Source organism: Sorex araneus, chromosome 6, assembly GCF_027595985.1.
Source record: "Sorex araneus isolate mSorAra2 chromosome 6, mSorAra2.pri, whole genome shotgun sequence".
NCBI classification, from domain to species: domain Eukaryota; kingdom Metazoa; phylum Chordata; class Mammalia; order Eulipotyphla; family Soricidae; genus Sorex; species Sorex araneus.
Genome location: NC_073307.1, coordinates 72,265,548 through 72,278,491, shown reverse-complemented (window position 1 = coordinate 72,278,491; position 12,944 = coordinate 72,265,548). Strand labels below are relative to the sequence as shown.

Genomic DNA, 12,944 nt, shown 5'->3' with positions numbered 1-12,944 from the left:
GTTTCCTGCTTACCAGCTTTGTTGGATCTGTGGTTTAAACATTTTTTTTCTTTTTGGGTCACACCCAGCGTTGCTCAGGGGTTACTCCTGGCTCTGCACTCAGGAATTGCTCCTGGGGATGCTTGGGGGACCATATGGGATTCTGGGAATTAAACCCAGGTCAGCCAAATGCAAGGCAAACGCCCTACCTGCTGTGCTATCACTCCAGCCCTAAACATTTTTTCTAAAGTGAAATAACCCCAGAAAACCAATTCCAGTTGCCCAGTCTAACTCTGCATCTTGCCCGAGATTTCTTGGGACTGAGCTAAATTCCAAGAGCCTGACCACCCGTCAGATTCAATGGAAATAAGGAAGATGGGATTTCCAGGTTTAGGGCTTTCCATGGTCCAGATCCATTAATACCCTTGTTTTAATTAATACCCTTTTGCTGTATGTAAAGGTCCTGGTAGCCATGAGCTCTGATGCTGAAATGGCCATTTTTGGAGAAGCAGCTCCTTACCTGCGAAAACCAGAGAAAGAGAGAATTGAGGCTCAGAATCGCCCATTTGATTCTAAGAAAGCCTGTTTTGCAGTGGATGATAAAGAATTGTATGTGAAAGGTATGATCCAGAGCAGGGAAAATGACAAAGTCACAGTCAAGACTCTGGATGACCGGGTAAGTGTTGATTAATTAGGGCATTTACTTTTTACTTTCAAGTAGAATATGAGCAACAACAGACTGTTTGCTCAGAGTCTGAAGTGTCAGGTAAACAGCCATCACACTTACCTTTCTCCCATCTCCTCTGAGAACTTGATTTAGAATATTTTATGATATTTGGTCTGGAAAAAAGGGGAAAGGTGAGGATTAGATTAATGAATGGAGAGATTGTTACTGGGAGGACCAACCACATATAGTGATCTGGCGATAGTGTGAATTCAGTGGTAGCTTGTAAAGTGTTTGCTTAATTTAATGTAGAGAATTAGGAATACCATTCAACATTTACTGAACACCATGTTTAGATCACAGAGTCTATCACTTTGAAAATATAAGTAGATCTCAATATCTGCTCTTCAATCTGGCATGGTAGTTAAGTTCACAAGGTATAAAAAACATCTTTTTCTTTTATCATTCCAATCTTTTATTTATTAAGCCACTGTGATTTACAAAGCTATTCATTCAAGCATTCAATATCCCAGAACCAATCCCACCACCTGTTTCAACTTCCCTCTCTCAATGTCCCTGGTTTCTTTACACCCAGCCTACTTCCTTAGCAGACTTTTTGTTTGTTTGTTAGTTTTGGGTTCCAAATAGACTGCTGAGGGCTTATGCCCGGCAAGCTCAGGGAACTATATGTGCTGCCAGGTATTGAAGCCAGGTTGGCCATGCACAAGGCAAGCACCCTACAGGCAGTACTATTACTCCAGCTCCAATGGGCACATTCTTAAGTTTGAGCATTACAGTTTGGGTCTCCTCTTACAGTATTGCTAGACCTGTGGTTTAGATATATATATATATATACCTCAACTCTATAACATCAGCATGCTTGAGGCCACTGATCTCTGACTCTGTTATCTCCTGTCCACCTTTTCCTACTTCTCTGACTCAATATATTTCTTTTGTTTTCCATACCATTTATATAATCTAGAGTCCAGTTAATCTAGGTATCCTTCATTTGATATAATTGCATTAGAAGTCCTAGCAACAAGAATTAGGCAAGAAAAATAAATCAAAGGGATATAAGTTGAAAAAATGAAACTAAATTATAACTATTTGCATATGGCATGACAATATACAGAGAAGATCCTAGAGTCAAATTTAAACCTACTAGACACAAATAAGCAACACAGAAAAGTAGCCAACTACAAAGTCAACACACAAAATTCGGTAACACACAAATAAATGAACTAGAAAAAAAGATATCAAAGAGCATAATTTATTTAGAATAGTCCAAGGGCGGAGTGATAGCACAGTGGGTAGGACATTTGCTTTGCAAACGGTCTACCCGGTTTGATTCCTTCATCCCTCTCGAGAGCCCAGCAAGCTACCGAGAGTATCCCACCTGCATAGCAGAGCCTGGCAAGCTCCGCATGGCATATTCGATATGCCAAAAACAGTAACAACAAGTCTCACAATGGAGACGTTACTGGTGCCCACTCGAGCAAATCGATGGACAATGGGACGACAATGCTAGAGTGCTAGTGTCCCCAAGCATCAAATACTGGAAATCAACTTAACAGAAGGTGTGAGAAATCTATACCATAAAAACCATAAGTCACTTAGGAAAGAACAGAATTTAAAAACAGTATCTGAAAAATGGGGAGAGGAAATGAAGACACTTCTCTGAAGACAGTAGATGGCATGAAAAAGTGCTCATCATCACTTATTATCAGAGAAATACAAATTAAACCAACAGTGACACCATCTCACACTAGTGAAAGTGACATACCAAAAATATATACTCAGTGTTCTCTTACTTATCTGTAATATATACAATAACAGGACAAGGGAATTCAAGTTATCAATACTTTTACTGTCACTGTCACTGTCATCCCGTTGCTCATCGATTTGTTCGAGCGGGCACCAGTAACATCTCTCATTGAGAGACTTATTGTTACTGTTTTTGGCATAAATCAATACTTTTACTATGTTTATTTATAAAATATTTAATTTTAACAATATATTATTCAGGTATCAATCATTATAATTCAAAGTATGTACATATATTGGTTATTTTTAATAATATTGAATTTAATATCTAATTTTAGTTGGCTGGAAAACATTTTCTTTAGCCATCCTTGAGTTTCCTCCAAGGTGTCCCCATGTCCTCAAAACCTTTCATGGCTCCTCAGTGCTTCCCTAAAGGATCTTCTAAGAAAGAAGTCCCAGCCCTGAACACACACACTTGCTACCTTGGGTTTCTCTCTCTAATATGAGCAGTGAGGTGAAAGCAACTCCTCTCAAGAGATTGTTTTCAGTGCCAATAAATTTTCTTCCTTTTATATTTTCAGTAAAATCCTCCAAAACTCTTTTAAGGACCAATTTTGGAGAAACAAAATCCAGTCTGCCTTTACAAGTTCCTGTTTCCTACCTCTACTTAATAACAGAAGGCAGGCAGAGTTAGCTTCATACTAGAATGGTGATACAGGATGGAAAAAATAAAAAGGAAAAATTAAATAATAGTTTTCATATATCTTTTACCAATGGAAACAAGATGCAAGTTCAAATGTTTTAACTCATATTCAGAGATTCAAGGAATTATGAAACCCTTGAACATACAAGAGAGGAAATAGACCATGTAATAGTTATCACTGAAGAACTTTGAATTTGAATAGAGAAACTAACAAGATAATACCAAAAAAAATCATGAAACCGGGATCTAGATGTTTGAGAGAATAAGTAAAATATGCAAATCTTTGTCTATAATCATGAGAAAGAAAAAGAGTACTCAAATGAATATGCTCTGAAATGAAAGAGAAGAAAATGCAATAGAAATACAAGATGTGATGAGAGCTTCACTGTATCACTGTATCACTGTCATCCCGTTGTTTGTCGATTTACTTGAGCGGGCACCAGTAATGTCTCTATTCGTCCCAGCCCTGAGATTTTAGCAGCCTCTCCTTACTAATCTTTCCCAACGATTTGAGTATCTTTTCAGGGTCAGGGGAATGAGGCCTATTGTTACTGTTTTTGGCATATCGAATACGCCACGGGTGGCTTGCCAGGCTCTGTCTGTGCTGGCACAATACTCTTGGTAGCTTGCCTGGCTCTCTGAGATATATACATATATATATATAACAGATAGATAGATATAGATACATATTATAAGATATATACATAAACTCTCTATGATTTGTTGCCTACTGTCTGAACTCCAAATATGGTGTGGTAATTATGGAAAACGGGTAGGAAGTGTCTTATAATGTGTCATGCGGCCGCTTTCTGATCATATAGTGGTTAGTACTCTGCGTTGTGGTGAGAGCTTACTATAAACAATTTGACTCAGATAAAAAGGAAACGCTAGAAGAAATGTAGTGTTTCTTAGAAACGTGCAATTTCCCAAAACTGAATGAGGAGAAATTAGAAACCCTAAGTAGGCTAATCCCATGCAAAGAAATGGAAACAGTAATAAATAATCTCCCCCCAAATAAAAGTCCTGGACCAGATGGATTTACTTCTGAGTCTTATCAAACCTTCAGAGAAGACTCACTATCACTGATCCTTAAGCTCTCCCAAAATATTTTAGAAATAGGGATCCTTCTCGCCACTTTCTGTAAAGCTAACATTACACATAACCAAAGCAGATGGAGACACATCAGAAAAAGAAAACGTCAGACCATTCTTCTCGTTGGGCTGGAGCAATAGCCCAGTGGGTAGGGCTTTCTCCTTGCATGCGGCTGACGTGAGTTCGATTCCTCCACGCCTCTCGGAGAGTCAGGCAAGCTATCGAGAGTATCTCGCCCACATGGCAGAGCCTGGCAAGCTACCCGTGGTGTATTTGATATGCCAAAAACAGTAACAACAAGTTTCACAATGGAGACATTACTGGTGCCTGCTCGAGCAAATTGATGAGCAATGGGATGACAGTGACAGTGACAGTGATTCTTCTAACTGAACATCAGTGCAAAACCTCTCCACAAAATCTTAGCAAATTGAATCTAACAGCATGCCAAAAAATCATATACTATGTTCAAGTGGGATTTATTTGAGGGATTCAAAATTGTTTTAATATATGTGAATCAATTAATATAATGTGCCACATCAGGGAAAGGAAAGATAAAAAGCATATGATCCCATCAATTGATGCCAGAATGCTTTTGGCAAGATCTAACATCCATTTATGATAAAATTAAAAAACCTTGTCAAAATAAGGATAGAAGGAAACATCCTCAAGACAGTAACAGCTAACTATATCAAGCCCTGGATCCCATCTGACTACCAAAGCTAAAGGACTCTACAGTGCTGCACACATATAACCCGCTCTTCGTGGGATTGTTGAGTGGCTGAGGACATCAGACCATACTTGCTTAGGAAGTTTGACTAGAATTAGATTAAACTGGATAGTTACTGGTAAATCACTTCTGAGTATGGAAATGATCCACTAACTTATTGATGGTAATTGTGGCAAACTCACCATAGTAGCTCACTACTTCCACTACATTAGAAAGATGAGGAGTGAATCAGATGCTTTCCAACTCTTCATGTGTTTTAGACACTCACTCTGAACAGTGACCAAGTGTTCCCCATGAACCCTCCCAAATTTGACAAGATTGAGGACATGGCCATGATGACTCACTTGCATGAACCTGCTGTGCTGTACAACCTCAAAGAGCGTTATGCAGCCTGGATGATCTACGTGAGTGCCCTTCCATAGATCATTAGTCCCTTGAACTCTCTCAAATAAAAGAAGATCTACCTTCCAATTTCTGATTTTCTCAGACCTACTCGGGCCTCTTCTGTGTCACCGTCAACCCCTACAAGTGGCTGCCGGTGTATAACCCCGAGGTGGTGGCTGCCTACAGAGGCAAAAAGCGCCAGGAGGCCCCGCCCCACATCTTCTCCATCTCGGACAACGCCTATCAGTTCATGCTCACTGGTGAGCCATTTCTTACATTTATATTTTAGCTTATTACTAAGACATTTAACTGGACTGGTACTTTTCATAATTATACAGATAACTTTTACACTGTTACACACCCTGCTTTGGGGAAATCAGCACAATTGTCTCAAAGATTAGAAAGACCCAGATTCTCACACCATTAACTTAAAACCCAGAAACAGAACTCATGAACTCTGCCTCCAATGTTGCCCAGTTTTTATATGCTAAAACTTGTTAATAATTTATTTTGCTCTTTTTTATTTAATTTGGTTATAGTTTAGGTAATTACAATGGTGTTAAATTTATGATATAAGTGTAAACAATGACTGCACTCTCTAACACTAGAGGGTCATGCCCCTACCTTATAGCACCTCTAGCCTGATGTGGAGTTTTAAATATTTTGTTTGTTTTTTAGTGAAGTAAATAATTTTTATTAAATGAAGCTTATTTAGAAAAAATGTGAGGGGAGAGAAAAGCAGGGTATGTGTTCAGAAGAAAACAAGGGCTTCTCCAGTGTGGTAAAAGCAAAAATGTGTGCAAGATATGTGTGCAAGAAAGAAAACAAGATTTCAAAATAGTCAGATATTTTTATCTCTGTTCCTCCCACCATTGCTAAGAATTGATTTTGTATTCCAAAAACAAGAGTTTATCATTGTTCAGTACTGTCTTTTTCTTTTCCCTTGCTTAGTCTCCTAATTCCACAGATAAATAAAGCCTGGAGGTGCATCTGGCTTATTTTAGTCATAAAGTAACTAAGTATGATGTATGAAAATGATATACCTACAGTTCCATCCATGTTTCTGCAAACTGCAAGGTTGTATTTTTCTACTAATAATCCATAGTAGTCAATTATATATAATATACATATACATCACAATTTCACATATTCCATTTGTTTTTGATCATCTTGATAGTTTCCATATCCTAAATATTGTGCTGCAGTGAGCATATTTTAAGAAAATGTATATTTCCTTAACTTGTATGTGTGTTTGAGAGGTAGAAGCAAAAATAAAATGAGATAGCTGGGGTGTATGGGGTTCTATTCTTTGTATTAAAAAAATTCTGTCCTGTCTGACAGAGAGGCTGAACCAAATGACAAGCCCAGCAAAAGGAAAGGAGGTTCCTATTTCAGGGCATCCCCACCAGCACTGGGTGTTTCCATTCTTGTTGCTACATGATAGTCTCTCTGGTGAGAGATTATATCTCATTGTTTTAATTTTAATTTCCTTAATTTTTAAAGATGAAAAACACATTTCATATGCCAACAACATACGCCTAAGACATTTATACTTCTTCTTTGGGGAAATGATTACTCATATCCTCTTCTCATTTTTAATGTGTTACTGAATTTTTAGTTGTTGAGCTTCGTTGGTGCTTTATTTATCTTGAATATTAGCTCTTTACCTGATGAGCAAGTATTTCTTCCATCTCAGCACGGTGCTTTAGTTTCTTTTTCCATGTAAAAATCTTTTAATTTGATGTAGTACTATTTGTCTAGATTTGCTTCTCCTATACACACTCTTGTGGCAAGCTTCCAACCATTGACCAGTCCTCCTGGCACCTACTTACCCTTGCCTTGGATATGAGTCTCATACTATACATATATGTGTGTGTATTATATCCCACATGAATGCAGTCACTCTATACTGTCTCTCTCCTTCTGACTCATTTCATTCAGCATGGTACTCTCCATGTCCATCCATTTTTAAGCAAATTTTATGACTTCATTCTTCCTAATGGCTGTGTAGTATTCCATTGTGTTGATATACCATGGTTTCTTTATCCAGTTATCTATTCTCAGATACTTAGATTGTTTCCTGATTCTGGCTATCATGAACAGTGCAGCAATGGCCATAGAAGTGCAGGTAGAGTTTCTGCTGTGTGTTTTTTGTCTCTAGGGTATATTCCCAGAAGTAGTATTGCTAGATCAAATGGGAGCTCAATTTATAGTTTTTTTGAGAAATGTCCATATTGTTTTCCAAAAAGGCTGGACCAGTCAGCATTCCCACCAACAATGAGGGAGAGTCCCTTTCTCCCCCTATCTGCACCAGCACTGATTGCATGCCAGTCTCTGTGGTGTAAGACGATAGCTCATTGTTTTACTTGCATCTCTCTGATGATTAGCGATGTAGAGCATCTTTTCATGGTTTTGGGCCATTTTTATTTCTTTTTTGAGGAAGTTTCTGTTCAGTTCTTCTCCCCATTTTTTCTTGGGACCAACACCAATTCCTTCACCAGTACCCACTACCCTCCACCAGTGCCCTCAGTTTTCCTCCCATCTCCCAACCTGACTCTGTGGCAGTTGTTTTCCTTCTCTCATTGTCCTAGTGTTCCCTTCCCTATCTTATTCTCTCACCCGTGCACCGGTACCAAAGTTCCTATTGAAGACCGGTTCTCTTGCTGTTCATTTCTATTGACATTTGGAACTTGATATTCTCCTATGTGGTTTTCTGAGTCTATGCCTTTCCCTACCCTATTGCTGATTTCACTCAGCATAATACTCTTCAATTCCATCCACATTACAGGAAATTGCAACAGTTTATCTTTTCTTAAGGCTGACTGTATGTATATGTACCATAGGCTTTTTTTCAGCCATGTTTTTGGGCATTTGTGTTGATTCCATATTTTGACTCTTGTATATATTCCTGCAATAAACATAGGAGTGCAGATGTCTTTTCTGCTTTGTGCTTTTGGGAGCTTGGGCTATATTTACAGAACTGTAGAGAATCAATTCCTAGTTTTTTTTGAGGAATTTCCAGAACTTTGGACCAGTTGGCATGGATGCCAGCACCGTTGTTGTTCATTATGATGGGTGCCAGTCTCTGAGGTGTGAGGTAACATCTCATAGTTTTTATTTGCATTTCTCTGATGAAACAGTGATATAAAGCATTTTAAACATACACTTTGGCCATTGCATTTCGTCTTTGAAGAAATTCCTTTTTGTCTCTCCTCCCAATTTTTTGATAGGGTTGGATATTTTTTCTTGTACAGTTCTACCACTGCTTTTCATATCTTGGATATTAACACTCTATTGAATGAGTGGTGAACAGATAATTTCTCCACATCTGTAGGCTGCCTTTGTTTTCTGGTCGGCATGTCCTTTGAGGTCCAGAAACTTCTTCGTTTAATGTAGTCCTGTTTATCTACTTGCTTGGTCAGTGATATTTCATCCTTAAAGATAACTCTAGATTCAATGTCATGGAGACTTCTGCTTATATTCCCCTGTATGTACCTTAAGGATTCAGGTCTGATATCTAGATCTTTAATCAATTTTGATGCGACTTTTGCATGGCATTTAAAAGAGATCTGAGTTCATTTTTCTTTTGCATGTGATTGACTACTTGTTGAAAATACTGTCCTTGCTTCACTTCATTTTGTTTTACTCTTTATCAAAGATTAACTGACCTGAGGGTCTATCTCTAAATTTTATGCTCTACTAATCTGAGGGTTTGTCCTTATTCTAGTACCACACTGTTTTAAATATTAAAGCTTTGTAGTACTATTTGAAGTTGGGAAAGTGATGTGTCCCATCATCTTTTCCCCAATGATTATTTTAGCTATTATGGGTACTGTTGGAGTATTGTTCCACATAAATTTCAAGGGTGTTTTATCTGTATCTGTGAAAAATGTCATGAGTGTGCTTATAGGGACTGCATTGAATCTATATAATGCTTCAGGGAATATTGCCATTTTGACAATGTTAATCCTCCCAATCCATAAGCAGATGTGTTTCCATTTTCTTGTATCCTCTTATTTCTTGAAGCAGTGTTTTGTAGTTTCCTTTGTACGGCCTTTCACTTCTTTAGTTAAGCCAATGCCTAGGTACTTGATTTTCTGAGACAAAATAATGAATGGGGTTTTCTAAAATATTGTTCCCTTCTGTTTTGTTATTTGCATACAGGCTTTTGCATATTAATTTTGCAGCCTGACACTTTACAAATTGCTTTTAGAATCATTTTTGTAGAGTCTTAGAGTTTTCTAAATATGGCATCATGACATCTGAAAATGGCAACAGCTTGACTTCTTTTCTATCTAGATGCCCTTGGTATATTTTGCTTGACAAATTGCTATATCAAGTACTTCCAGTACTACATTAAATAAAAGTAGTGAGTTGGCAGCTTTGTCTTGTGCCTGATCTTAAGGAGCAAGAGTTTACTTTTCCCCCACTGAGTATAATGTTTGCTGTAAGCTTGTGGTAAACAGTTGAGACAATGTTAACAAAAGTTTCTTCAATTCCCATTTCATTGAGAGTTTTTAATCATGAATGAGTATTGAATCTTGTCAAATGCTTAATCTGCACATATTGATAAAATCATATGATTTTTATTTTTCTTGTGCTGCTATGGGGTATTACATTGATTGAATGCATATGTTAAACCATCCTTGCATACCTAAAACAAATCCTACTTGGTCATGGTATATAACATTTTTGACGAGATGTTGGATTTGATTTACTACTATTTTGTTGAGGATTTTTACATCTATGTTCATCATAGATATTGGTCTGTAATTTGTGTGTGTATCTTTGTCTGCTTTTGGTGTCATAGAAATGTTTGCTTTGTAGAAACTGTTTGGGGGTGTTTCTATTCCTTCAATTTCCTGGAAGAGACTGAAAAGAATTGACAATAGGTCTTCTTTAAAGGTTTGAAAGAACTCACTAGTGAATATCTCTGGCCCTGTGCTTTTAAGACTTTTTATTACCATTCCAGTTTCCTCAATAGTGACAGGTCTGTTTAGGTATTCCAGATCATCTTTGTTCAGCCTTGGGAGTTTACAGAAGTCTGAAAATTTATCTATTTCTTCTAGGTTCTCTCATTTGTGGCATAGACATTTTTCAAATTAATCTCTGATGGTCCTCTGAATTTCTGAGTTATCTATTATGAAGTACCCCCTTCAATTTCTGGTTTCATTACTCAGGATTTTCTCTTTCTCTTTCTTTGTAGTAGTTTATCAGTTTTGTTTAATTTTTGGTTTAACTAATCTTTTGGATTGTTTGGTTTCCAATTCATTGATTCCTTCTTGAAATTTTGTATTTCCTTCCTCCTACCTGCTTTGGGTTCCTTTTGTTGTTCATTTTTCAGTTTCTTAAACTGTGCTGTTAGGTTATTTATGTGGGCTCTTTCTGCTTTCCTTATGAATGCTTGCATAGCTATAAACTTCCTATTAATATTATTTTTTCTGTGTCCCATAAGTTCTGGAAGCTCATGTCCTCATTGTCTATAATAGAAACTTTTAATTTTCAGTCTGATCCATATGATTCCTATGCTGCCTTTCTGTCCCTCCAGAATCCTGATAATTCTTATGTGGTTCCTCTTGAATTCATCCCAGAGTTCTCGTCTGCTGTCATTTATTTTATGTCTTTTTTCCATCTTCTGCTCTTCTGTGGAGATTTTCTACCTTTCATCTTGGAGTTCACTGATTTTGTTCTCAGTTACTGTTATTCTGCTGCTTTGGCCTTTCAGCGAATTTTTGTTTCACCTACCAAATTCTTTAGTTCAGTCATTTCTGCTTATAGCTTTCTCATTTCTGCTCTCATGTCCTCTTGTGATTTATTGACTGTACAGTCCATTTTCTGAGCTCCCTAAACATTCTTAACATTTCCTCTTCAAAGTCTTCATTCGAGAGGCCATATAACTAGTCTTATTGGTTGAGTTTTCAGGGCTTCCATCTTCACTGACTAGGTGTGGTGGTTTCCTGTGTTGCTTTCCTAGTGTGCTTTTCACACCGTGGAGATGACTTCTGTGTGTCTAGTGTGGGTGGGCATCTAGAGTCAAAATATTAGCCCATCTTCTCTGTGAGACATGATAAAGTGATGAAATGAGCAGACGCATTAGCAGTCTTTTTCTTAGGAGGCGCTAGACTGACCTGTGAGAGAAATGGCACGTTCTGAATGCAGCTTCCTCACTGTGAGTTCATAGGACTGGAGCCAGTTTCATTCTTCATCTAGCTTTTATTCAGAATATATTGTTAATACTCACAATGTTAGAGTTTTTTTCAACTTTTTAAATCATTCCTTTTCCCTCCATGGCATTGTGGTCTGATAAGATACTTGATATTATTTATAGTTTTGAGACATTGTATCCCAACAGGTGGTCTATCCTAGCCAGTGTTCCATGTGCATTGGAGGAAAATGTGTGTTTCTCTTTTGGGAGATGAAGGGCCCTGTATGTGTCTATTAGTCCCAGCGTTTCCAATTCCTCATTTATAGCTCTTTTTTCTTTATTGATATTTTTGTCTGGTTAATGTCTCCGATGTAGAAAATGGGGTATTAAAATCTTCCACAAAACTGGTTTATCATTTTAGTGGTAATCTCTTCAAACATGTTAGCAGTTACTCTATCAACTTGGGTGCATATGTATTCCTTAAACAGTTCATAAAGTCCACCTGCACTGCACCCAGCCCAGTCAAAAAACCCACAAACCCAAATGTTCAGCAGACTAATATCTCAGCGGGGTCTGTTCCTAGATGGTGGAATCAGCACTTTCTGTCCTGGAGTCTGGACTGAAAGCAGGGGAACTTCCTTCTGGGCTCAGGCTGGGTTACTGTCATTCAGAAAGGACAGTGCTCATTGGCAGCTGTGCATGGGTCTGGGCTCTGGGGCTCTGACTCAGCTTTATTTGTTCCTCTTTCTTCTGTTTCTAGATCAAGATAACCAGTCTATCCTTATCACGTGAGTAAGCATGTTTGCACCATGATGACTTGAAAGCCAAGACCATCTCTTCCATTCTCCTTTATCTCACTTTTTAAATCAACAGTGGAGAGTCTGGAGCTGGGAAGACAGTCAATACAAAGCGCGTCATTCAGTATTTTGCTACAATTGCAATTACTGGAGACAAGAAGAAGGAGCAGCAACCAGGCAAAATGCAGGTGAGCAACTCTCTGCACCCAGACGCTTATAGGAATAAGTCCAAACTAGGCAGACACTAAGAATATGCAGGGCGGGGCTGGAGCAATAGCACAGCAGGTAGGGCGTTTGCCTTGTATGCGGAGCATCCCATATGGTCCTCTGAGCACCACCGGGGTAATTCCTGAGTGCAGAGCCAGGAGTGACCCCTGTGCATCTCTGTGTGTGACCCAAAAAGAAAAAAAATAGAATATGCAGGGCTTTTCCTTTGCATTGGTAAACATTAGATATTCTCCTAAGGTACTTTGGAAGCAACTTAGTTCTACTAGTAAATACCTAGTAACTTTAAGCAAATATACATTGTCCTATAAAAAAATAATGGTTTACTTAGTATTTTTTCACCTTGGTATGTATATAAGAATCACCAGGAATGACTGTTAGCAAACTGCTGGCCAAGAATTTCTGATTGCAATTCCTTTCTCATTCACAATTCTGATATTTTGCATTTCAAGCATGTCCCTAAC

The 12,944-nt window shown here is 38.0% G+C and overlaps 1 protein-coding gene across 1 annotated transcript in view; it reads left to right on the top strand.

The window, feature by feature from the left end:
- Positions 1 to 451: 451 nt before the first annotated feature.
- LOC101553588 (myosin-13) overlaps positions 452 to 12,944 on the top strand; it is a 174,901-nt gene continuing 162,408 nt past the window's right edge. Inside the window, exons 1-5 of the mRNA XM_055143578.1 lie at positions 452 to 655; positions 5,190 to 5,333; positions 5,417 to 5,573; positions 12,219 to 12,246; positions 12,332 to 12,443. Coding sequence (XP_054999553.1) covers positions 452 to 655; positions 5,190 to 5,333; positions 5,417 to 5,573; positions 12,219 to 12,246; positions 12,332 to 12,443 — 645 coding nt within the window. The remainder of the gene's footprint in view (positions 656 to 5,189; positions 5,334 to 5,416; positions 5,574 to 12,218; positions 12,247 to 12,331; positions 12,444 to 12,944) is intronic.